This window comes from Bos mutus, chromosome 11 (genome assembly GCF_027580195.1).
Source record: "Bos mutus isolate GX-2022 chromosome 11, NWIPB_WYAK_1.1, whole genome shotgun sequence".
Taxonomy (NCBI): Eukaryota; Metazoa; Chordata; class Mammalia; order Artiodactyla; family Bovidae; genus Bos; species Bos mutus.
This window is the reverse complement of record NC_091627.1, coordinates 12,077,582-12,105,392: the sequence shown is the minus strand read 5'-3', so window position 1 is coordinate 12,105,392 and position 27,811 is coordinate 12,077,582. Positions and strand designations below refer to the sequence as shown.

Sequence of the window (27,811 nt, the reverse complement as noted above, 5' to 3'; positions counted from 1 at the left end):
AAGGAGAAACACATTGTCTCTGTTGGGAAAAAAAAAAACACACACAACAAAAGGAAGAAATGGCTACACAAGAAATCTTGTCCTACTTTCAGTAGTAAACAACAAAATTAATTATCCCACTGAGACAACATTTGATATTATTCACATTTTAGAGCTTGGAAGAAGAAGCTAATGAGGAAAGGGGGCAATTTATCAAGTGTTAGGTGCTTTGACATATTACTCTTTACAACAACTCTATGAGATAAATTATCATTCCATTTCACAGAGGAGAAAACCGAGTCTCAGGGAAGCAAAGTGATTTACCTGGGACAGTACAGCTACTAAAAGCACAGCTCAGACATAAAATTAGTCCAATGTGATTTCTATTCTACTCACTCCATACAACACAGTGTTAATTGTACAACCTGATCAAGTGCAACAGTCAATCCTGAGGTGAGGATTTAAAATCCTTAGCGTGTAGTTCTTACTGTAATACCTTGATAAAATGAAAGCTTGCCTCCAAAAGCCCCTCGGCTCGAAGCATTCTGAGCAATCCAACTCTGGCTGCCTCCCAACAATTCAGCGTGTTTTCTTACTTTGCCAGCTCCAGGGACACTAGTCATGTGTCAGCTCTTCACTGCTTTAGGAATTAGTGTACACGCTACATTCAGAAACACAAATATAAATAGCTCGATTTAAAATGTTTTAATCAAGCATGACAAAAGATATATTTTAAGCTTCCAGGGCTTCGTGTCAAAAACCAACGCCTTTGAGTCAAAAACACACCTTAGAGGTGTGTTTTTTAGGAAATTACCTCGAGAAACAATGGCCTGTGTCATAGATTCTTAGACCGTTGCCTTTTAAAACATAAAGCTTTAAATGTATGCTTATGGTGACAATTAAGGAAATGCTAGATTAGACAGGGCATCAGTTTTCCACAAATAGCACTTAAATTTAAGTTCATTTCCACCCCAGATCTCTGCTTGAATGTTGTATCATTCAGTCACAAATCTCTCTATAAAAGTGTCTGACTGTCTCTTAAAACCATTTATGCTCTATGCTTCAGTGCCTTTCCTTGGCAACTTTTTCCATATGCTTAACTTCTTTCAGGAAAGCAGTTCTGTCTCAATTCACAGGACAGCAAACTAATCAACACAAGCAAGCAGGCAGGTAAAGAAAGGAAAGGCGACGGGCACACAGAGAGAAAGCAGGATATAGATGTAGCTGGTCCAAGAAACATAATGTTTTAGAAGGCAGAGAGTTTTAGACCAAAAGAAAACTAACCAACCACCTACCCCCAAGCAATCAGAGAGCCCTGAACTTGAATTTATAACCCAAATACCCTGTACCATATGCAACTTGAGACACACAACTGGTAGCACTATTGGGGATTTATGACTTATGACTTGTTCATATTTAATTTGTAACCAAACACTTCCCCTTCCTCTTAGCTACCTTAGAACTCTTGATTAACTCTTGTTTTCACAGGTCAGAGGTTAAATAAAGGAAGGGAAGCATTCTGGGGTGAGACTGCCCAGAGCACCACATCCAAGAGTGACCTGTGCAAGGAGCATTAAAATAAGTGATAAGACTAGAGATTGTTCAAGACAGCTGATGTTCAAAGCCTCCTTTGGGTACAAGGCAGGATCTTGCAACTAGAGAGCTGGCAAAAAAGGCAGACAGGAAACTGCTCTCAAGTTACCTTTTGTGACAGAGCAACTCTCTTACCAAGAGGTTTCTCCCAAAATATTTTTGGAAATGAGACTGAGGCTTTAAGTGAAGGTGAAACAGAACTTGTAAAAGCCAAATAGCTCTTCTCCTCCCTTTGTTCTGCCAGATGCATCTGTCCTGCCCATCAGAGTCTCCTACTCCAAAGAAAACCTCCACGGCTAGCTCATCGTTTTTGTTTGTTTGTTTTTGTTTTTTTTTTTGCAGACCTAGGCTAGCATCAGAGAAGCAGATTTCTTGTACACACAGAGGCACAGCCATCCTGCTGAACAGGATATAATCTGTCCAACTGAAAGACCCATCTTGTTCCAAGTACCTACTGGTGTGCCATTCATCATGCACCAAACAGATCAAAATAGTAATAGCAGAGACCATCATTTATTCTGGAATACCAATTTATGCTCATCTGTTTTATGGCTAGCTCTCATTTATTCATTCGTCTCTTCATCCCTTCCTTCCTTTATTCACTGCCTAATATAAGCCATGCACTGGATTGAGAGTTGACTAAGGCATAGCTTCCACTAAAGCAAGTCATTGATTTAAATTTGTATGTGAAACCATTATGGAATTAAGAATGATCTGATAGACGCAACATAACAAAGGTTGGAAAATGTGGGAAGCAGTGGTAAGTCACCCCGCAAGGAGCTAAGGCACATGTTTTCTCTGCACTAAAATCACAGAACACAGCCAGAGCCTGGAGCAGACAGTTTCCTCAGCAGAGTCCTTCAACAGGACGGAGGAACCCAATGCTGAGCAACCTGAGAAAGTAGGCATCCACTACAAAGTGATCAGAGTTGAAATATAAAATGCCATTAGTCACTCTCTGCTGTTTCCCGGACAGAATATCCTACTTATTTTTAAAACAATTTTTGTGCTTATGGCTTATTGCTTTATTATAATCCAGGGGAAGAAATCCATAATGCTACAAAAGCTTAAAACTGGAGTCATTAAACTCTCTTAAAGTGTGACAGCTTAGAGGAAGGTCAAGTATTTGGTTAAACAAGTCATAAGTCATCAGCCCCCAGCCGCACCACCAGTTGTGTGTCTCCCTCAAAAGAAACCCTAAATACTAATCTTTAGAGACAGGAAGCTCAGCCAGCAATCCTGGCAGAAACCGGTTTCTTTGACATAAATTCTAAAACTCATAAAGTATGAAAGAGAGCAGGAAAACTGTCTTTCAGGGAGTAACTGTTAAAAGCAGAATATGAAGGTTAGAAAATGTATCCATGAATTATTTTTACTTTATTTCCACCAGCATTAAATTATGTAACCATTTTTGGTGCTTTATTTTAAATGGAAGTTCTACACGTCTATAATAGCAAAACATATGTACATACATCTAAATATGTGCTAAAAGAATGGTTAAATAAATTATGATATATCCAGGCAATAGAAAATTAGGGTTTAAATATTTTTAGAAATACTGTAGGAAAATGCCCACGAAATAATAGACAGTTGATTCAATTGTGCAGGTCCATTTATACGTGAATTTTTTTCACTAAATGCAATACCTGCATTTTCATTTTACAGATCTTTAAGTAACTATGGCATCTGGTCCCATCACTTCATGGGAAATAGATGGGAAAACAGTGGAAACAGCGTCAGACTTTATTTTTGGGGGCTCCAAAATCACTGCAGATGGTGACTGCAGCCATTAAATTAAAGACACTTACTCCTTGTAAGGAAAGTTATGACCAACCTAGACAGCATATTAAAAACCATGATTTTACTTTGCCAACAAAGGTCCATCTAGTCAAGGCTATGGTTTTTCCAATGGTCATGTATGGATGTGAGAGTTGGACTGTGAAGAAAGCTGAGCGCCGAAGAATTGATGCTTTTGAACTGTGGCGCTGGAGAACACTCTTGGGAGTCCCCTGGACTGCAAGGAGATCCAACCAGTCCATCCTAAAGGAGACGAGTCCTGGGTGTTCACTGGAAGGACTGATGCTGAAACTCCAATACTTTGGCTACCTCATACAAAGAGTTGACTCATTGGAAAAGACTCTGATGCTGGGAGGGATTGGGGGCAGGAGGAGAAGGGGACAACAGAGGATGAGATGGTTAGATGGTATCACCGACTCAATGGACATGGGTTTGGGTGGACTCCGGGAGTTGGTGATGGACAGGGAGGCCTGGCGTGCTGCAGTTCATGGGGTCACAAAGAGTCGGACACGACTGAGTGACTGAACTGAAACTGAACTGAACTGAAGTAACTGTGGGGAAAAGTTTGTGTTCGATTACAATATCAAAAGATTGAATCAAAAGAACTAAGGTCTGAATTCTGCTTCTATGCAAGCTGTTTCAACTTCCTGCCCTTAGGGCAGTCATTTATGGACTCTTCTGCTTTTGAGGCAGGGATAGCAGTATGTGCATCTTCACCTTGTGATGGGGGCTGCACCTCTAACTCCATGTTTTCAAGGGTCAACTTTAGATTGAAAAAAAGTAATATTTACAAACTACATATCATATGCAATCACATACACTCATAGAAAGACTAGAAGATAAAAAATTAATGGTTATTTCTAGGTAGTGGGATTACAGATAACTTTGTTTCATTCATCATCCTTCTCTGCATTTTCTATGACTTATCTACTGAGTATGCAGTACCTTAAAAATTTGATAAAGGTTTTTTTGTGTGTTTTAAGTACTTTATCTTATTCATAATTAGAAATACTTGGAACCAGGCTAATGTACAGTAATTCACAAATTATGGACAATCAAAATAATGGAATACCTTTTAAAACTTTCAAGTGTAGGATTTTTTTTAAAGTTTGATGTTATTAGAAAAAAATTATTTTAGAGTCACAAACTTATAAGCATAAAATTTTATTTTTTATTTTTGCTTATTTTTTATTGAAGTATAATTAAAGTACAATATAAATTCCAGGTGTACGATATAGTGATTCACATTTTTTTTGAGGTTATGCTCCATTTATAGTTACAATGAAAGGTTGGCTATATTCCCTATGTTGTACAAATACATCCTTGCAGTTTATTTTATACATAATAGTATGCACCTTTACCTCCTAGCCCTATACTGCCCCTTCCCCCTTGGAATATTATATATTCATTAAAAACAAACTACAGGAAAATATTTCAACATAGAAAAACATTAACAATATATTTATATATAAAAGTAGGCTCTATAATATGTACAAATGATTTTTCATTTTGTGTGTTTTCCTGTATTTCCCAAGCTTTCTACAATACATATGTATTACTTTTACTTACTTTAAAAAAATTTTTAAAGCCACATGTTTGATTCCTCTCTGCCTACCAACTTCCAAGTGATTTTGTTTGACTGTAGGGAAGTGGATTGGTTAGGGACAGCAGAATCTAAAGCCTATCCTCTTGTTTCCTTAAGTGTGCTTGATTAACTGTGACCACCCAGTTCTCAAAGAGGTTCTGTGGATGAAACCAGACCATGCTTATTACAGATCTCAATTTCAGGGAAGAATGGTGGGTTAACAGGGTTTTCAGTGATCTTCCTTACTGTGGGAGCAATCAGCCTCCATAAAGCTTGGTGGGTCTCAGAAAGGAGACACTCAGTTATGCAAGGCCATGTTAAGTTGAGAGGGGAAAGAAAAAAGGGTCAGAATCTTTTTTTTTCCATTAGATTTTGAGGCCAAATCCCCAAGGCTGGATAGTTCATATAAACATTTAGTATCACAGTAAACTGTGGAAAATTCTGAAAGAGATGGGAATACCAGACCACCTGACTTGCCTCTTGAGAAATTATGCAGGTCAGGAATCAACAGTTGAGAACTGGACATGGAACAACAGACTGGTTCCAAATAGGAAAAGGAGTATGTCAAGGCTGTATATTGTCACCCTGCTTATTTAACTTATATGCAGAGTACATCATGAGAAACGCTGGGCTGGAGGAAGCACAAGCTGGAATCAAGATTGCTGGGAGAAATATCAATACCCTCAGATATGCAGATGACACCACCCTTATGGCAGAAAGTGAAAAGGAACTAAAAAGCCTCTTGATGAAAGTGAAAGTGGAGAGTGAAAAAGTTGGCTTAAAGCTCAACATTCAGAAAACGAACATCATGGCATCCGGTCCCATCACTTCATGGCAAATAGATGGGGAAACAGTGGAAACAGCATCAGACTTTATTTTTTTGGGCTCCCAAATCACTGCAGATGGTGACTGCAGCCATTAAATTAAAAGACGCTTACTCCTTGGAAGGAAAGTTATGACCAACCTAGACAGCATATTAAAAAGCAGAGACATAGCTTTGCCAACAAAGGTCCGTCTAGTCAAGGCTATGGTTTTTCCAGTGGTCATGTATGGATGTGAGAGTTGGACTGTGAAAAAAGCTGAGCACCGAAGAATTGATGCTTTTGAACTGTGGTGCTGGAGAACACTCTTGCGAGTCCCTTGGACTGCAAGGAGATCCAACCAGTCCATTCTAAAGGAGATCAGTCCTAGGTGTTCATTGGAAGGACTGATGTTGAAGCTGGAACTCCAATACTTTGGCCACCTTATGCAAAGAGCTGACTCATTGGAAAAGACCCTGATGCTGGGAGGGATTGGGGGCAGGAGGAGAAGGGGACAACAGAGGATGAGATGACTGGATGGCATCACCGACTCGACGCACATGAGTTTGGGTGTACTCGGGAGTTGGTGATGGACAGGGAGGCCTGGCGTGCTGCAGTTCATGGGGTCGCAAAGAATCGGACACAACTGAGTGACTGAACTGAACTGAACTGAAGCATCAATACATGCCAGCCTGTGCTAGACAGCAAGATAAATACATGAGCAAGACACAGCACTGTCTGTCCTCAAGGAACCTAGGTCTCTCAGGGTAAGACAGACATGTAAATGGTTAATCTTGATGTACTGTGAGGCTGCTGTGATACAATGGGGCACTGAGAGCTGTGGAAATGCTGAGGAAGAGCATCTCAACCAGACTTGGGTATTAGCTAAACAAAGAAGAGAAGTTAGATGAAAGAAAATTGTACTTCCAAATGAAAGGACAAAATACACCAGAGGCATAGAGACAATGGACTACAAATGACTTGAGGTGGTTGTTTTCCACTTAAAGATAAGGGCAAGATGTTTATCTGTGTGATTTTTGGGGGGAATCAGTTGGGAGGTTGGGTTGGGGGGTGCAGATGGGATTCTTGGCAGTAGAAGAAAATGAGAATAGAGAAATCCAAAAAGACCAGCTTGTGAGGAGTTTTATGTACAAGACTAGGGAGTTTTCCTCTTTTCCTGAAAGCAGAGTTTTAAGAGGGATTTGATCAGTTTTGTTTTTTCAGAAGTGCACTTTAAAGACAGAGTGGACACTGAACTGAAAGGGGAAGTATGGAAGCAGATAAACTCAAAGGTTCTAAGAACCAGGTAGCTGGCAACCCTCTAAAAAGAAGGTTCTAATAGTGAACGCTCTTTTAATCACTTAAAGAAATTACTGAATGCAATTAAAAAGCTTTGGCTCCAGGAGAACTGAAAACTGAGTTCTTATTAGGCAAAGGCTGGCCTGAAGATTGAACCTCCTACAGAATAAACATCTACTGTGTGAGTCTTAGGAGAGGAGGACAGCCCAGAACAACAGGCTTGTTTCCCCCACCTATTAGAGGGCTCCCCCTGAGCTATAACTTCATCTCTCCAAGCCCACTTTCCTTTGCCAAAGGACAATACTTTCTATTTATGCTTTCTATTTATCTAACAAGGCCATCATATAGAATGAATTAAGCAACTTAATACAAATTTAATTATAACCTTCTAATGCAAATAATACAGAGTGCCCATCAGAGTCCACAGACCACACCAAGCACTCAAAACCAGGTGGCTTCTATTGTGATTATTAGGTAGGAGATGGTTACCTGCTCTTTCAGGAGAAGGAGTGGTTCTAAGCCACATTTTGGATTATTTCAAATGCCTTTAAAATGCTGAGCACCACAAGTGTTAGGGGAAGCACACTGACTGAAACCGCTCACCCTGGCCAGGTACCACAGTAACCATTTGCATGAATTGTTTTACGACAGGAGGTCCTAGTAAAGAATACGGAACTAATAAGCCACCACCAACCAGAAGAGTTTGAGAAAGGTCAAAAGAAGACAGCACATGTCTGACCACCTCCCAGAATCCTTCTCATTGGCATCCATCTTGGCTGAGTGATAAGGGCTCCCCCAGGAAGGACTCTGAGTAAGAATGATTGGCCAAAGACAACCCAGAAACTAATGCCATCACCATGAAACCCAAGACTGAGAGTCACATGGCAGAGCAGTTCTCCTGGGTTCCCTTACCTACTGCTCTCTGCCCAGGTGCCCTTTCCAATAGCATCTCTTGTTTTGCCAGCATGTGTGTCTCCTTGGACAATTGTTTTCCAAGTGTTAGACAAAAGCCCACTCTGGGGCCCTGGAAGGGGTCCCCTTTCCTGCAACACAAACATGGGTGTATTCTTTATAATTACTTTTAACATTTGTCATAAAAGGGGGAACTAGGGTCAAAGAAATCTTATTAATACTTATGAACTTGAAATACTAATCAGCCGTGAAAAAGAATGTAATTTTGCCATTTGCAGCAACACGGATGGAGTTGGAGGGCATTATGCTAAAAGTGAAATAAGTCAGACACAGCAAGACAAATACTGTATGATATCACATATAAAATCTAAAAAATACAACAAACTAGTAAATATAACAAAAAAGAAATAGACTCATAGATATACAGAACAGTAAACATACCAGTGGGAAGAGGAAAGGGAGGGCAATAAACAGATAGGATATTAAGAGGCACAAACTATTAGGTATAAAATAAACTATAAGGACACATTATACAATATGGGGAATGTAACTATAAACAGAGTATAAATTTAAAATTCTGAATCACTATATTGTGTACTTATAAATTATAAATTATAATATTATACTACACTTCAATAAAAGTAAATAAATACACTATACCTCCCCTTAAAAGAGGGAAAAAATATTTATCCACTTGATACAAAAGATTTCATTTCAAAGACTGAATAAAAACAAAGAAAAAACATAGGAATCATAAATGTGTTACTAGTATTGTTTGAATGATTTCTCAGTTAATGACTCTTTACAAGATAACACTGCAAATAATTACTTAGGCTTTCCTGACTGAAGGAATATTACATATTGTTCTTGACTAATTAAATAAGACTTAAGCCTAGAAGATTTATGTTATAATGATATAAAAGATAGCAACAGTAATAAGACTCTACAAGCTATCATTAAACAAACATATGGATGTTAACATTTTTACCTCTCACAAATGTTTGAACTTAACTTCTATTTTAAAATATAGCAGCTTCAGTTAATTCAAAGATCCATTCTCCATACTGAGCCATTCACAGGATGGGAATGAAAATATCTAGTCCCTAAGCTATGTCAGGCAGGAACCAAGCAGTTCAAGGGCATTATCTCTACTCCCCTTCTCTACTCCTTGCCAGAGCTACAAGACATGGGTATTGTCAGCTATAACTAACAGAAAGAGAAACGGAGGCTCAAAGGTGTTCAGTGACTTGCTCAAGATCACCAAGCTACTAAAGCTGCAGTCAAGATTTGACGTAAGGTCTTTTGGTTCCAGAACTCATGGTACTTTTTCTTTTTTATAAATCAATTTCAAATTATAAAAAGTGAAAGTGAAGTCGCTCAGTCCTGTCCAACTCTTTGCAACCCCGTGGACTATAGCCCACCAGGCTCCTCCGTCCATGGGATTCTCCAGGCAAGAATACTGGAGTGGGTTGCCATTTCCTTCTCCAGTGGATCCTCCCAACCCAGGGATTGAACCCAGGTCTCCCGCATTGCAGGCAGATGCTTTAACCTCTGACCCACCAGGGAAGTCCATTTACACATAATGAAGCCCAATCATTCTATGTATACATGAAGAGGAGTTTTGATAACTATATACATCTGTGTAACCACCACCACAATCAGTATGTACAACATTTCCAGGACCCCTGTAGTATCACTGACTCAATGGACATGTATTTGAGCAAACTCTGGGAGCTAGTGGAGGACAGAGGAGACTGGCGTGCTGCAGTCCATGGGGTTGCAAAGAGTCTGATGGGACTTAGCGACTGAACCACCACCACCACCCCCCCAATTGATCCCCCTCATCCTTTGTAGAGTGTCTACCACACTATACTGAGATCATCTCTTTACCACCTGTTCTTCCCACCATTCAGTTCAGTTCAGTTGCTCAGTTGCGTCTGACTCTTTGCGACTCCACGGACTGCAGCGCGCCAGGCCTCCCTGTCCATCACCAACTCCTGGAGCTTACTCAAACTCATGTCCATTGAGTTGATAATGCCATCCAACCATCTCATCCTCTGTCATTCAAAATTTACTTTTTTTAACCTCAAATTAAAATTATTTCACTTGGGTGTATAGTTCTATGAGTTTTGACAAACGTACACTGTGGTTTAACAGCCACAGACAATTAAGACAAGGAACACTTCTACCCCATATCACTCAATTTACTTATGCTGTGCTTTTGTAGTCAACAGTTCCCCCACTCCCAGCACCTGATCAGTTTCCAATTCCTATAATTTTGCCTTTTTCAGATATGTCAAATGAAATAACATAGTATGTAACCACTGTCATAATCTATCAAGGCTTTTATTAAAACTTTTAAGCCACGCTGTATATTTTAGCCTTTTCTTTATTTTTCCTAGAGGACTTTGCCATTTCCACACTTAGATTAAGACAAGTTTTAATAGTGACATATTCCCACAGTCATTCCAATGTCTCACAACACCAAGGCACTAGCTGTTGCTCTATCCCAGGTGAGGAAATGTTACAGGAATACCTTCGGTTCACTTAATGCATTAAAACAGTATACCATTTGCAAACTTCCTTGTTATGTTATTTAAGGCAGAGTTCAAGAGAACAGCAAGCAGAGAGAAGAAAATCTTCTTTAAGTGAACAATGCAAAGAAACAGAGGAAAACAACAGAATGAGAAAGACTAGAAATTTCTTCAAGAATATTGGAGATATCAAGGGAACATTTTGTGCAAGGATGGGCTTGATAAAGGATAGAAACAGCAAGGACCTAACAGAAGCAGAAGAGATTAAGAAGTGGCAAGATTACACAGAAGAACTATACAAGAAAAGTGATAATGACCTGGATAAATCATGATGGTGTGGTCACTCACCTACAGCCAGACATCCTGCAGTGTGAAGTCAAGTGGGCCTTAGGAAGCATTACTACAAAAAAAACTAGTGGAGGTGATGGAATTCTAGCTGAGCTATATCAAATCCTAAAAGATGATGCTGTTGAAATGCTGCACTCAACATGCCAGCAAATTTGGAAAACTCAGCAATAGCCACAAGATTGGAAAAGGCCAGTTTTCATTACAATCCCAGAGAAGTGTAATGTCAAAGAATATTCAAACTACTAATGATTGCATTCATTTCAGATGCTAGCAAGGTTATGCTCAAAATCCTTCAAGCTAGGTTTCAGTAGTACGTGAACTGAGAACTTCAATATGTATAAGCTGGGTTTCGAAAAGGCAGAAGAACCAGAGATCAAATTGCCAACATCTGCTGGATCACAGGAAACGCAAGGGAATTCCAGAAAAACATCTACTTCTGCTTCATTGATTATGCTAAAGGCTTTGTGTGGATCACAACAAACTGTGGAAAATTATTCAAGAGATGGGAATACCAGGCCACCTTACCTGTCTCTTGAGAAACCTGTATGCAGATCAGTTCAGTTCAGTCGCTGAGTCGTGTCCGACTCTTTGTGACTCCATGAACTGCAGCACGCCAGGCCTCCCTGTCCATCACCAACTCCCGGAGTCCACCCAAACCCATCTCCATCGAGTTGGTGATGCCATCCAACCATCTCATCCTCTGTCGTCCCCTTCTCCTCCTGCCCTCAATCTTTCCCAGCATCAGGGTCTTTTCCAATGAGTCAGTTAAATAAGCAGAGTGACAATATACAGCCTTGACATACTGCTTTTCCTATTTGGAACCAGTCTGTTGTTCCATGTCCAGTTCTAACTCTTCCTTCCTGACCTGCATACAGGTTTCTCAAGAGGCAGGTCAGGTGGTCTGGTATTCCCATCTGTTTCAGAATTTTCCACAGTTTGTTGTGATCCACACAGTCAAAGATTTTGGCGTAGTCAATAAAGCAGAAGTTTTTCTGGATCTCTCTTGCTTTTTCGATGATCCAGCAGATGTTGGCAATTTGATCTCTGGTTCCTCTGCCTTTTCTAAAACCAGCTTGAAGTATGCAGGTCAAGAAGCAACAATTAGAACCAGACATGGAACAAGAGGCTGGTTCAAAATTGGGAAAGCAGTATGACAATGCTGTATACTGTCACCTTGCTAATTTACCTTATATGCAGAGTACATCAATGTGAAATGCCAGGCTGGATGAATCACAAGCTGGAATGAAGACTGGCAGGAGAAATATCAATAACCTCAGATATGCAGGTGATACCAACCTAATGGCAGAAATTGAAGAGGAACTAAAGAGCCTCTTGATGAGGGTGAAAGAAGAAAGTGAAAAAGCTGGCTTAAAACCCAACATTCAAAAAAGCTAACATCATGGCATACAGTCGAATCACTTCATGGCAAATAGATGGGGAAAAGGTGGAAACAGTGACAGACTTTATTTTGTTGGGCTCCAAAATCACTGTGGATGGAGACTGCAGCCATGAAATTAAAAGATACTTGTTCCTTGGGAGGAAAGCTATGACCAACTTAGACAAGAGTATTAAAAAGCAGAGACACCACTCTGCCGACAAAGGTCCCTATAGGCAAAGCTATGGTTTTTCCAGTAGTCATGAATGGATGTGAGAGTTGGACTATAAGGAAGGCTGAGTGCTTAAGAACTGATGCTTTTCAATTGTGGTGCTGGAGAGAACTCTTGAGATTCCCTTGGACTGCAAGGAGATCATACCAATCAATCCTAAAGGAAATCAACCCTTAATATTCATTGGAATGACTGATGCTAAAGCTGAAGCGGCAATACTTTGGCCACCTGATGTGAAGAGCCAACTCATGGAAAAGACCCTAATGCTGGAAAAGACTGAAGGCAAAAGAAGGGGGTGGCAGAGGATGAGATGGTTAGGTAGCATCACCAACTCAACAGACACTTAGAGCAAACTCAGGGAGATAGTGAAGGACTGGGAAGCCTGGTGTGCTGCAGTCTGTGGGGGTCACTAAGAATCAGACGTGATTTAGTGACTGAACAAAACAGGTGTTATTTAATACCAATAAATTACCTAAGATACATCTTACATGTGAATGAAAGAAACCATCTGTCTACACTGGGGTCGTAGGATATCCTATCTCCGTATTGCCTTGCTTTCTTCTAGCTATGAGGCCAGCCCAGAGGTCTGACCATAACACTATGGGTAGTGCCAAGGGTTTGCTCCAAAACCAGAAAAAGCAGAACCCAAGCTCCCTGTCACCTGCCCAACCAGATGAGTCAAAGGTGGTGTGAGAGCAGCCAGTTGCTCTAAACTGTTCAACCTTTTCATTTTATAGCAGAAGAAAGGGAAGTTCAGAGAATGGAAGAGACTCACTTAGAGCCATGCATTTTTCAGAATCAAAAGGGTATCTCAACAAACCCAGAATGTTGTCCCCAGTGAATGGATTAGCAATCCCTCAGTATTATTCTCGCCTTTCTTTTTCTGCTATATTTCCTACCAACTAGGATGCAAAAGAACATGGCTTCTCTTGTGTGAGAGAATGTAGAGTAGTTGCTGTCTTCAATATCTAGAATTGTCCTGAAACATCAAAATTTCAGTTGGATTCTACAGGAAATTCCCACAGTCTCTTACTAACCAGGATGTGAAATAATGTTTGTTTAGCTCCAAATTTGAGGATCTTTCTGTCTCCTGCACATTTTGATATCTGTTCTGACAACAATCTGGCTTTAGTATTCTATGGCTCATTTAGACATCAAACATGTATTGACTGTGAGGCCCTTTGCTGCGTCCTGGGCTAGCAAGTGAATAAGATGCAGTTTCTAGTTTTAAGAAGCTCAGTGTCCAGAGGGGGAACCAGACACATAAATCAACAAGGGTAATTACTGAGATAACTAAATTGAGAAAAGTGTGCACAGTCACCAATTATCTCTCACATGAGCTTGCACACACACATACACTCATGGGGCAGATGACCAGCTCCATCATATGTGGCAGAATGTCTTTGAATCTTAACAGGGCTTAATTCTAGAATTAAGTAGAAATGGTCACATTAGAAGAACCTTTATTTACAGAGGACGATTGAACAAAGGCTACTGGAGCTCAGGATCCAATCGTGATCCCCAAAAAGGGCTTCTTGATTTTTATGAACAATTTTCTTCTTTCTTTTACTCTTAATACAGAAAAACTGGCATCTTTGTCTGGGTCCAGAATATAAAATCAGGAAATAAAATGGCAAGTCTTACAACTGCGAACTTCAATCAGCTCATTACAAACCAAAGGGACATATTTGAATGCATGTTGCTACATTCATTTACCTATTCTGCCAAGCCATTCAATTACATGATTTCAGATTTTGTATAAAAAATACAGCCATGTTTCTTTCAAAAGCTGGTATTTGGAGAAAGGTGATTAGAACAGCATGCTATGATACATTAATACAGTGGTTTCATTTAATGGACAATGGCAGTTGCTCAAATGCTCCCGGTACTTTAAATTATTACACTTAGAATTCATGACTACAACGTGTCTCGACTTTTTTCTTTACTGCTGCACAATACACTCCATTGCCACTGTGAATGCAAACAAAACACATTATCAGAAGAGTTTTATTAGCATTTATAATCTTAATGAAAGTCATTTCTAAAGGTGGGGGGCAAGTATAGCGGGTTGTGAACACTAAGAAGGATAAAGTGCCATAACTGAGGAAAAGTGGAAAAACAGGAGAAAAAACCTAAAGCAGAAGAAATATCTTAAACAAAATTTAACATCTCCTTGGAGAGAGAGGACACAAAAGAGATGGAGTTTATTCTAACCAGAAGCAGCTGTTGCTGTTCGAATTAGGAAGCATTCCTAATGAATCAGCAGTTCTTATAATAAATACACTCCCCTTTGAAATGTGAGGATTCCGCTATGAGAATTTCTTTTGATATATTTTTTACATGAACTCATTAGACAGAGAAGAGGCAAGGATTGAGCATGTTCCTTTCTAAATTATGACAGAGATCTTATCCATATCAAGTCTTCCCAAGGTTAGTTAGGTGGGGCACAGGAAAACAAAAAATAAAAAACACAAAGCTAAAATGATTTTTACAGATCAGTATCCTTTGCAACTCACTTCAAGCAAACTTTGTAAGATGCTATGTTAACAGTGACATCTTACAAAATACCTGCTACTACTCTAACAAGATCCAGTTAAGTTTAAAATGAAATCAGAGCTATATAAACAATGAAAAAGGCATGTGTTTTGCATTCATTAAAAGGAATCCCCAAATTCCACCATGGTGAAGAGCTGCTTGCAGACTATATCCTGTTCCCCAGATATCCCTCTTGCCATTTTAAGAAGAAAAAAAGGAAAAAAAAATGCATATTTATAAATATGCACACAGGCATATTTATTTCATCTCCACCTAGGTTCCATATTACTTTTTCTTTTCTTGCATTTAAAACTGCCATTTTAACAAAGGTTTCTCCAAGTAAAAATCACTGTGCTCCTATTAACAAAGACCGAAAATTTAAAGGGACATCTTCCCATTAGCAGAGGTAAGAGAAACTGGATGGGCATTATTCTACCTATCAGTTTTCTTCAACTTTTAATCTATCAGTCCTTCTCCTCTTCTTCTATGGTGGGGTTCCAGGATTCTTGGACCCTTGGTACTCAATTCAAACACCAGGAACCCCAGAAAGAGTTGTAGAGTGACATAAGGAATAACAGAGAGACTGTAAAGCTGTCTCATCTTTCTCCCTTAACACCAATGATACTTAAGTCTTAAACTTGGAAATGAAAATGAAAGGATATCCTAAACATAAACATCATCTTTAAGCTGCTTAAAAACAACCCTTTACACAAACTAAGACATGACTTCCTATCTCACTTAGGTCACTTGTGCTCTCAACAACAGGGTAAGGGAACACAAGGATGATAGGCAGACCTGCAGAAAACAGAAGCCAAGGACCAAGATGCTTTAACTCTCCCATTACCATGTCATACAGAAAAGGCCGAACAGTGTACCCTCCGAGGTAAGGAAACTTGCACCATGTGAGTAGGAGTGGTAGACTACTTTGATTCTATAAAATCAAAGCCCTAATACAGGTGAATCCAGGGAACACACTAAGGAGTCTTGAGGAAAGATCCCTTTGTTTAAAGGTCTGTGTGTGTGTGTGTGTGTGTGTGTGTGTGTTCTACATTCTGAGTAATTAGAATAGTGGGGCTCAAAAAGGCTCAGGAAATGAGTCTGAGATCAGTTGATAAATGTTAAACGTGTTCTTCTCTCAGCTGAAGAAAACAAGGAAGACAGAAAGGGATTGAGTGACTTGACCAATGTTACCTAATTTTGTTTTAAAGTGGGACTAAATGTCCTAGGGGATAGACTACTAAAAATTAGTGCTCCTTTGTTTTCCAAAACAAGTAGCCAGCAAATATTTCCACAGAATTCCCCTGCAAATCTGTATTCCAAGAGGAACGCCTGTCCTGGCCTGGTGCGTATGTGGCCCAGGCCTTCATCAACCGAAAAAGACGGCTCTGCAGTTGTACATTGTTTCACCCCATGCGCTACACTGGACAAGCACACCAGCTTTGGAAGTATTTTATTGGATGAGAATGGACAAAATACATGAAGGACTGGCAGGGGAAAAGAAGTTTGATATCTAAAATGTAGACAATGATTTCTACACAATGATATGTGCTTCAGAGCTGCTTATGACAGCAAAAAAATGCAAAGAGCTTGCAAACAGCTTAAAAATTAGCAGGTGGTGGTCCAGTGGTAAGAATGTGCCTTGCAATGCAAGGGACACAGCTTCAGTGCCTGGTGCAGGAAGATCCCATGTGCCGCAGAGCAACTAAGCCCCTGTGCCACAACTACTGAAGCCTGTGCGCTCTTAAGAGTCTGTGCTCTGCAACAATAAAAGCTACCACACCGATAAGCCTGTGCACCTCAATGAAAAGTAGCCCCCACTCAAAGCAACTAGAGAAAGCCCACATGCAGCAACAAAGACCCATCTCAGTCAAAAAATTAAATAAACAAATAAATCTTAAAAAAAAATTAGCAGCATGTTTTTCTTAAGGGCTGGAATAAAAGCTATTTAATTATAAACCCAAGCTTCACACACTAGCGATAGGTGACCTACTGAAAACTCATGTTTTCCTTTTCTTTAAAATAGAACTAACTACTTGAAAGAGCTCTTGCAAGGATTCAACAGTATAATTCATGTGACATGCTTAGCACAGTTTCCATGTGGAAAGTAATTAATAAGTGGCAGCAACTATTACTATTATAAATTTCAACAGTAAAGATCATTAGATTAAATATGAATCTCCTATGTGATTTAGTATTATGTGGCCATTAAAATGTCTTTCAGAGAGAAAAGTTTAACATTACAGAACTATATAAAATGAATGTCAAATAGAAACTGTATATGATCTCAAACATGTAAATTTAAAAATATGTGGGGGAAGGGGCAAGGTGGGGATAGGAGATTAAGAGGTGAAAACTACTATGTTTAAAATAAATAATACACAAGGATGTATTATACAACACAGGAATATAATACCCAATATCTTTTAATAAATTTAAATTATAATCTGTAAAATACTAAATCACTGTGTTCTACAAATATAACTCAACTATACATTAATTAAAATTTATTAGTAGCCATATTAAAGAAAGTGAGAAAATTAATATGTGCATATGTATTATATGCATATTATATATATTTTAAATAAAACACTAAAAGAAAATGCACCACAATTTTTACTTTTGGATGGTGGAATTAGAGATATTTTCTTCTTTATTGAAAAACATATATTCATTCAAGTGTTCCAACAACAGTGTTCCATCAACACTTTTTCTTGATAGACCATCCTCTCCCCACTCCCTTTAATCATCTTGGCACCTTTATTTAAAAAATAATTAACTGATTCTCTATTCTTTTCCACTGACCTATATGCCTATTCTTGTGTCAATACCACAATGTATACTACTGATTACTATAGCTTTACAACAAGAATTGAAATCAGATAATGTATTTCTTCCAACTTTATTCTTCTTTTTTCAAACTCTGTTTGGCTAAGCCCTTTGCCATATGAATTTCCATACAAATTTTAGAATCTAGCTCGTCGAGTTCTATTTAAAAAGCCTAGTGGTATCGCACTGACCCTGTAGATCAACTTGGGGGAACTGACATCTGTACCAGTAAAGGTCCTCCAAAGAAACAGAATCAATAGGACATATATAAATAAAGAGATTTATTTTAAGGAATTGGTACAAGCAAGTCAAAAATATGTATGGCAGGTCAGCAGACTAGAAACTCAGGCAGGATTTCTCTTACAACTGTGAGGCGGAATTCCCTCTTTTTTTGGGAAACCTGTTGTTTTGCTCTTAAAGCCTTCAACTGATTGGATGAAGCCCACCCACATTATGGAGGGTTTCTTCCTTTATTTAAAGTTAACTGATTATAAATGTTAATCACAGCATCATCTAGACTAGTGTTAGACCAAACAACTGGGCATCAGAGCTTAGCCAAATTACGCATCACAACATCCTGACAAGAGTGAGTCTTTGAATCCAAGAGCGTGCTTTCTCTCTTTACTTATTTAGTTCTTCTTTTAACATATCTCAGCAATGTTTTATACTTTTTGGGGTCAGGTCATGCAAATATATTGTTGAGTTTACCCATAAGTACTTCATATTTTCATATTACAAAAGCAATGTTTTAATGATTGCAGTTTATAATATTAATACCAATTTCCTTAACTCACATCATACACAAAATCACCAGAAATGGGTCAAGGACCTAAATATGAGATAAATCTATAAAGTGTCTAGAAGAAAATATAGGAGAAAATCTTTGTGCTCTTGTATTATGCAAAGACTTCATAAGATACAAAAACCATGAACCATAAAAGAAAAAAATCAATAAACTGGATTTTGAAATTAAAACCTTATGGTACGTGAAAGATACTTTTAAGAAAATGAAAAGCCAAGCCACAGACTGAAGAAATATTTGCAAGGCACATTATCTAATAAGAGACTTATAGTCAGAACATATTAAAAAAAACAAAACCTTATGATTAGTAGCTCAGTAATCATAAGACAAAGAACCCATTCTTAAAAATGATCAATAGGTTTGAAAAGATGCTTTACAAAAGATGATGTGCAATATCTTCTAGTATATAAGTACATGAAAAGACTTTCAACACTGTAAATCATCAGATCAGATCAGTCACTCAGTCGTGTCCAACTCTTTGCGACCCCATGGACTATAGCCCACCAGGCTCCTCTGTCCACAGTATTCTCAAGGCAAGAATACTGGAATGGGTATCCATTCCCTTCTCCAGGGGATCTTCTTGGCCCAGGGGTCGAACCTGGGTCTTCTGCACTGCAGGTGGATTCTTTACCATCTGAGCCACCAAGGAAGAACAAGAAACTTCTGAGTGAAACAAAAAACTCTATATATCTTGACTACAGTAGTGGTTACACATCTGTATATATTTGTCAAACTTTCATACCAATTTTAAGTGAGAGAGAGAATGTGTATGTGTGTTTACATTTTTTAGATCTTCCTTACTGGCATATGGAGATATTTTGAGAAACTCTCCCAATCAATACAATTAAAATGATATAGTTACACACACACATAAACACACACAATCTTTAAACGTAATGCTAACCTGGCAAAAAGCATAGGCTCCAGAGAGCAAAAAATGAAATGGAAACTCAAACTCAGAATGGAAAATTAGCATCAAAGTTGGCTTTTACCCTGAAGCTCTTTGCCAAACGATGGGCTCTTTCAGCTCCCAAATAATAGAGATAGAAGGCAGAAATGAAAGGAGATAAAGCCTAGAAACCTCTAAAGATACTACAACTTAAAGCTTGAAGACTACATCTCTAGTGGAACGATAAAAAGAATTGAAAACATTCTGCCAGTAGAGAATTTTCCATTCTTGATGTTCTCACAGGGTGGAAGGCAAACATCTCTACTGATACTGACAATTTCTAACTAAAAGTGTGTTCTCACATAGATCTGCAATTCAAAATTTTACCTACAAATCTGGATAAAATGATCAACGGATAATATAGAGAGCACCACAATCATTAGGACTCCTGGCTAACAGCCAGAAAAGAGTGGGTGACATTACTCATAACATGGTTTAAATAGACAAAAAGAAAAAAAATATGAAAAAGATAAGCAACATGAAAGAAAGTGAAAAAGTTAAACACATCCTAATCAGATTTCCAGAAGGATATAATAAAAAGAATGGAGAAGAAACAGTAGTCAGAGAAGTAATGGCTGAGAACATTTCAGAATTGCTATTCCAGAATTTTGCTGATCCACAAATCCCAAGCAAGGTAAGTGAAATCCATGTCAGAGACAAAGCACTATGAAAATGCAGAACTCCAAATAAAACAGCATGAGAGAAGAAGTGATTTCATGTAAGAACAACTATTAGACTTAACTCATTTGGGGCAAGTAAATACACAAGTAAAAGCAAATTAGAAACACCAAAGGACCTCCTTAAACTAATAAAGAATTAATACCTAAGATCTTATTAGAGAAATATTAAAATACTTTAAAATCGGGAATAATAAAAGGGTATTCACTATCTGTCTCTACACAACACTGTACTGCAGACACAGGGCACCACAACCAAAGAAGAAAATAAAAGGTATAAATAACTGAAAGAAGACAAGACCAAACACTCACTTATAAGTTAAATACTTTTCTATCAGAAACCCAAAAGAAATTAAAATTAGTAGAATTAATTAAGGAGCTGGGCAAAAAAAATCAATATTCAAAAATCATTTTAGTTTCTAAAGAATAGAAAAATAGAAAATGCAAAAACAAAATGCAAAAGGTATTTGCCATTTACAAAAGATATTTTAAAAGTTCTCAGGGGGAAATTGATCCAAAGACATGCAGGATCATTATGGAAGAAAAATATTTAGAGGGAGGGCATACCACACAGCTTGTAGGATCTTAGTTCACCAACCAGGGATTGAACGCCATGGTAGTGAAAGCACCAAGTCCTAACTACTGGACCACCAGGGAATTCCCAAGAAACTTTTTTTTTTTAAACAACTGATTATCGATTTATTAAAAAGGTTGATTTAGGCATCGGCAATGGTGACTTCCACCTCGACTCCCGGCTCAATACTGATGGAAGTGATCTGCTTGACAATTTCAGAAGGACTGTGCAGGTCAATGAGTCGCTTGTGGATCCTCATTTGGAATCGATCCCAAGTCTTAGAACCTTCACCACAAGGAGTTTTCCTCGTAGTTATTCTCAGAGTCTTGGTAGGCATCCGAACTGGTCCTTTCACTTTGAGATTCTTTTCCTTCGCTCCTCTGATCAAGTCAGCCCACACCTTCTCCAGAGACTTCACGTTGGGGCTGGTGAGGGTGATCCTAATCCGGTGAATGGCCACCTCTGGCTCCACTGGAGTCTTGCCGGTGTCTTTAGGCCATGGCTGCGGTGTGGCTTCCTGACCGACTTGTTCCTCGGCGAGAGCGAACAGCGGTGAGTCAGGAGCAGGAGCGGGTGGCACAAAAGTCCGCAGCAGCCGAGACCGCGTCTTCCTCAAAGAGCCCAAGAAACTTTTAAATGTTACTGCTAAGTCATTTCAGTTGTGTCCGACTCTGTGCGACCCCATAGACGGCAGCCCACCAGGCTCCCCCATCCCTGGGATTCTCCAGGCAAGAACACTGGAGTGGGTTGCCATTTCCTTCGCCAATGCATGAAAGTGAAAAGTGAAAGTGAAGTCGCTCAGTCGTGTCCGACCCTCAGCTACCCCATGGACTGCAGCCTACCAGGCTCCTCCATCCATGGGATTTTCCAGGCAAGAGTACTGGAGTGGGGTGCCACTGCCTTCTCCATAAATGTTACTAAATGATATTAAAATAAGACCTAAAGAGTCTTATGTTGAAAAATTGGGTAGGAAGACTCAATTAACAGAGATGTCAATTCACCCTAGACTTTTCTATGTATTCAGTGAAAAGTCCAATCAAAATATCACCATGGCTTTTATGAAATTTGATGAGTTTAAAATTTACATGAAAAGGAAGGACCAAGCAAAGCAGGATATTTTTGAGAAAAGTAAGGAAACTTTCCTGACAGGTATTAAGACTATCATAATCAACACAGCAACCGATTAGCACAAGGATAGACAAATTAGCTAACAGAACAAAATGAAAAGCCAAAAATAAGACCATGCATATAGGAAAATGCTCTATGACAGGGTTGGCACTGTAAATTCCTAGGGGAAAGACTAGATACTCAAGATGTTATAAGGGCAATTGAACATCCAAATTGGGGGGTGAGGGGAATGGATCCCAACTGTATAGTAGCCATAAAAAGCTTTTCCAGGTGGATTAAAGCTTTAAATGTGAAAGACAGAAATGTCAAACTTTTGGAAGAGAAATAACTCTGATAACAACTTAGAACAAAGACCTTATAAAAGTACATATCTTAGTATCTCTCATGAACACAGACTCAAAAATTCTAAACGAAATATTAGCCAACCAAGACCAGTAATATACTAACAAGAATGAAATATATTATTAAATGGATTGGTAGAATATTTTAAAACTCTAATTTACCATTTCAAAAGAATAAAGAAGAGAGATGTTTATAGCAATATATGCAGAATAAACAACAAAACTCAACATCTATTCAAAATAAAAACTCTCAGAAAACTAGGAATATAAGGAAACCTCAATTTAAGGGCAGCTCTAAAAAAATCTACAGCTCAAACTTTACGGTAAAACACTGTTCTCCCTTAAGCACTGAGAACAAGACAAAGATAATCGCTCCTCAGTTCAGCTCAGTTGCTCAGTCTTTTTGACTCTGCGACCCCATGGACTGCAGCACGCCAGGTTTCCTTGTCCATCACCAACTCCCCGGAGCTTGCTCAGACTCATGTCCATCGAGTCAGTGATGCCATCCAGCCATCTCATCCTTTGTCAGCCCCTTCTTCTCCCATCTTCAATCTTTCCCAGCATCAGGGTCTTTTCCAATGAGTCAGTTCTTCACATTTGGTGGCCAAAGAGTTTCAGCTTCAGCATCAGTCCTTCCAATGAATATTCACGACTGATTTCCTTTAGGATTGACTAGCTTGATCTCCTTGAAGTCCAAGGGACTCTCAAGAGTCTTCTTCAACACCACAGTTCAAAAGCATCAATTCTTCAGTGCTCAGCTTTCATAGTCCAACTCTCACATCCATACATGATGACTGGAAAAAACATGGCTTTGACTACACAGACCTTTGTTGGCAAAGTAATATCTCTGCTTTTTAATATGCTAGGTTGGCTATAGCTTTCCTTCCAAGGAGCAAGCATCTTTTAATTTCATGCCTGCAGTCACCATCTGCAGTGATTTTGGAGCCCAAGAAAAGAAAGTCTGCCACTGTTTGCATTGTTTCCCCATCTATTTGCCATGAAGTGATGGGACTGAATGCCATGATCTTATTTTTTTTGAATGCTGAGTTTTAAGCCAGCTTTTTCACTCTGCTCTTTCACTTACATCAAGAGGTTCTTTGGTTCCTCTTTGATTTCTGCCATAAGGGTGGTGTCATCTGCATATCTGAGGTTATTGATATTTCTTCTGGCTATCTTGATTCCAGCTTGTGCTTCATCCAACCCAGCATTTCACATGATGTACTCTGCATATAAGTTAAATAAGCAAGGTGACAATATACAGCTTTGACGTACTCCTTTCCCAATTTGGAACCAGTCTGTTGTTCCATGACCGGTTCTAACTGTTGCTTCTTTATCTGTATTCAGATTTCTCAGGATGCAGGGAAGGTGGTCTGGTATTCCCATCTCTTGAAGAATTTTCCCAGTTTGTTGTGACCCACACAGTGTAAGGCTTTGGTGTAATCAATAAAGCAGAAGTAGATGTTTTTCTGGAATTTTCTTGCTTTTCCTACAATCCAATGGATGTTGGTAATTTGAGCTCTGGTTCCTCTGCCTTTTCTAAATCCAGCTTGAACATCTGGAAGTTCACGGTTCACGTATTGTTGAAGCCTGGCTTGGAGAATTTTGAGCATTACTTTGCTAGCATGCGAGACGAGTGCAATTGTGCAGTAGTCTGAACATTCTTTGGCATTGTCCCTCTTTGGAATTGGCACTGATTATTCTTTGCTCACTTCTGAATTTGACCTCAGAGAGCCAGCAGCCTCTTACTGTCCTCCCCCTTCTTCCAGGTACTTTCCCATATCCAGTTAAGTTTTCTGCAAAGGCTTGCCTTCCACTAGCATCAAAGATTACTATGTCCTTGGTACATGACCACGGACATGTACCTCAACAATAGCTACTGTCCTCCCACCATCTCTGTAGGAGCCAATTCTGGCAGATATAATGTATACCATCTACCTTGTGAACTGTATTTCTAATGGTACCTATTAAACTGTGTTAGTTGCTCAGTCATGTTCAACTTTTTGTGACCCCATGGACTGTAGCCCTGTAGCCTGCCAGGCTTCTCTGTTCATGGGATTCTCTGTTCATGGGATTCTCCAGCAAGAACACTGGAGTGGGTAGCCACTCCCTTCTCCAGAGGATCTTCCTGACTCAGGGATCCTACTCAGGTCTCCTGCACTGCAGGCAGATTCTTTACCATCTGAGCCACCAGGGAAGCCCAAGTACCTACTAAAGTTGCTCCTAAAACTTGGCCATACTCATTAAGAGGTGGAAAATGCATGGCAAATTTTCCACCTAAAATCTCTAAGGAATCTGAAACCAAGGTTTCCTCAGGCCAAATGATCTAAAATTCAAGGGAATATGGCGAGAGAGGTATTCGAAAGGAAAAATTAACATTTGTTCAGCAACTACTCTGTGCCAGACATTTACCTATACATGCTATCTAATCCTTGCCACAACTCAATGGATAAAGAATTACCAGCACAGATAAAGAATCCAACACTCAGAAAGGTGTAGTAACTTTCTAAAAGTAGACAGCAATTGGTAGACAACGTTTTGAACTCAGGTCTTTCTGATTTCAAAGTCCAAATTCCTTACCTAGCTATATAAATAATACTCAGATTTGTACATTTATTTTTGCTAAAAGCAATAATCTGAAATTATAAAAATGAGGAAAAGGTAACTACTGAGCAATATGATGTAAGATATTGCTCTGTTTTGTTTTTTATACCACTAAGCAGACTGCGTAACAAGGCACCATGTATTAAGAGTTTTAACTGGCCTTTTGTTTGATTATAGGCAACAAGCAACTGGGAAATCACTCTCAGAGTCTGAATGGCCAATTCTGAAGGCTGAGTCCAACAAAACTATTACTCTAGGGTATCCCTTCTGACTATTCACCAGCAAGGAAAGAAAACCCAAGTGCAGTTTAATTGTCAAGTCATGTAAAGGTGATTTATCTAAAGAAAATTAGGTTTGCACTTTTAAGAAATTCCGATGTTTAAAATTTGTTAGGGACCTCACATTCCCTTAAATATTAACTAAAAAGTCTTGAAAGAGACCATTTCAATTTCTCTCTCCCATCTACCTTGGATGAGTAACAGGTATTTAAGAATGTTTATACAAAAAGAAATAAATATATATCAGTGTTTACATATGAATTCAATAGCTTTTCTCTTCAAACTTCACTGCTACTGTGAAATACCATCAAAAACCAGAAACATCATTGGTACGTGGGACAGAAGCAGTCATCCAACACCCTGGCCTTTCAGGTATTTAAGTGACCTGTCATCTTTCTGATGACTTTCTTTATTGCACTTCAGCTATCTCTTCCCTTGGTCTCCTCTTGACCTTCCCAGTGCCAAACTAAGACTCCCCAGTTCTAAACTACTCTAAACCCACTTTCCTATCCTTGGTGTTTGCTCACTTTACAACTCCTACATACTTGTTCTGAACCCTCATACCAATAGTCTCTTCATTCTCTCCCTTTATCAGACCTGATATTCTTCACTCATGCCTTTACCAGAAGGTCCATCATATCAAGACCCTAATGGCCCACATCTCTTATCCTTTCATCACCTTTGCGTGGAAATCTTTTATCCCTGAATGAATCTAACTATTTACTTTCTCTGTGCCTGCACTGAAGCTGATGTGCACAACTGGGGAAAAATTCCTCACCAATGTTATCCCTCTAAAAATTCTACCTGTATAAAAAGTCTACAGCATCAATTAAGCCTTCAATATCACCCAGCAATTGTTTTCTCACTAGTCAGCCTAGGAAACTATTTTAAATCTTCTCTAACATCCACTCAAACATCTACTCTCCATACACTCTCCTTTTTATTCTCAATATCTTATCTCACCATTCATTTCATCAAGACAATAGAAACTAACAAACAAGAATTGCCTCAACTTTCCAGCAACATTCATTTATTCTCGATGTATGAAACACCACTGGATATCTGGGGTCTGGAACCAGATCACCTACATTCTTATTCTAGTTTTATCCTTTGGATAAGTCACTTAACTTCTTTGTGCTTTGGTTTATTCATTTCTAAATTGGAGATCTGAGTAGTACCAGCTTTGCAGGGTAGTTGTGAGAGTTAACAAGAAGCATATTTGGAGCATTTAGAATGGTGCCTGGCACAAAGTAAGCATGCCAAAAATTTTAGCCACTACCCACCACCATCATATGGGCTTGCCTGATAGCTCAGTTGCTACAGAATCTGCCTGCAATGCAGGAGGCCTCGACTCCTGGGTCGGGAAGATCCACTGGAGAAGGGATAGGCTACCTACTCCAGTATTCTTGGGTTTCCCTTGTGGCTCAGCGTGGGCTTCCCTGGTGGTTTAGAGGTTAAAGCGTCTACTAGCAATGCGGGAGACCTGGGTTTGATCCCTGGGTTGGGAAGATCCTCTGGAGAAGGAAATGGCAACCCACTCCAGTATTCTTGCCTGGAGAATCCCACGGACGGAGGAGCTTGGTGCGCTACAGTCCATGGGGTCACAAAGAGTCGGACACGACTGAGCGACTTCACTTTCACTTTCACTTTCACTTTGTGGTAAAGAATCTGCCTGCAATGCCTGAGACCTGGGTTCGATCCCTGGGTTGGGAAGATCCCCTGGAGAAGGGAAAGGTTACCCACTCCAGTATTCTGGCCTGGGGAATTTCATGGACTATATAGTCCATAGGGTTGCAAAGAGTTGGACGCAACCAAGTGACTTTCACTTTCACCACCATCATGACAACTACATGGGCCAGGCACCAGATGTATACAAATCTATATGCAATCTTTCCTCCTCCCCTTCTGGTATAACATAAGAGAAGTCTGTGCCTCCTCCAAGGCCAATACCTCCTCTCTTTCTTTCACCTGGGTTTAGAATAGGATAAAACAGAAATAAATACAGCCTAATGTGAGAAGACCCGGACGGCAAACATAACTAGCCCAAGGTCATAAGGCTATTAAAATGTAGAGCTGGGTTAAGAAATCAAGTCAGCCTCTATAACTACATCATTCTGCCTTCTACATTTCCTTCAGATTTGACAGAAAGTTCTCCCTAAATACTTCAGCTCCTGTTACAGAAGTAAAGCTCAGGTTTGACAAATGAGAATTTCCCCCAAAGTAAATACAGGCTTTTAAAGGCCTGAAACTACAAACATGCATAAAACACTTTAAATTACGGAAGAAGGAGTACCGAATTCTGAAGGTGGTCAGAAAAGGCTTCACAGTCTACAGGATGCCAACAGGAATACTGTGAACAGAAGTATGCAGAAAATCCCTGGCTGAGAGTTAACAAGGGGCAGGGAAAGCCTTGACAGTGAGAAAAAGTTAGAGCTGCTACCAGCAGGAAATCTCCTGGACATGACAAAATCTGTTTAATAAAAAAGGAGAACATATTAAAACTATTTGGCATGTGGGCCCAAATCAAACGGTACAGCATGAAAGTCTGGAGATCACCTGAGGACTAAAAGCAGCGGCCCTTCAAGTAGGGAGTTAGAGTTCCAACAGCTGTCAAGGAATCCTGATCCTTCAAATACTATTAAAGAG

General features: G+C 39.3%; 2 protein-coding genes across 7 annotated transcripts in view; both read right to left on the bottom strand.

Moving 5' to 3' along the window:
* DENND1A (DENN domain containing 1A) overlaps window positions 1-27,811 on the bottom strand; it is a 533,349-nt gene that overhangs the window by 287,708 nt on the left and 217,830 nt on the right. The window lies entirely within an intron of this gene.
* LOC102265033 (small ribosomal subunit protein uS10-like) lies at window positions 20,914-21,472 on the bottom strand (the record flags this gene model as incomplete). Its single annotated transcript, XM_070378577.1, has 1 exon — window positions 20,914-21,472. A coding segment is annotated over one exon (513 nt), but the record flags the coding sequence as incomplete, so codon positions are not given.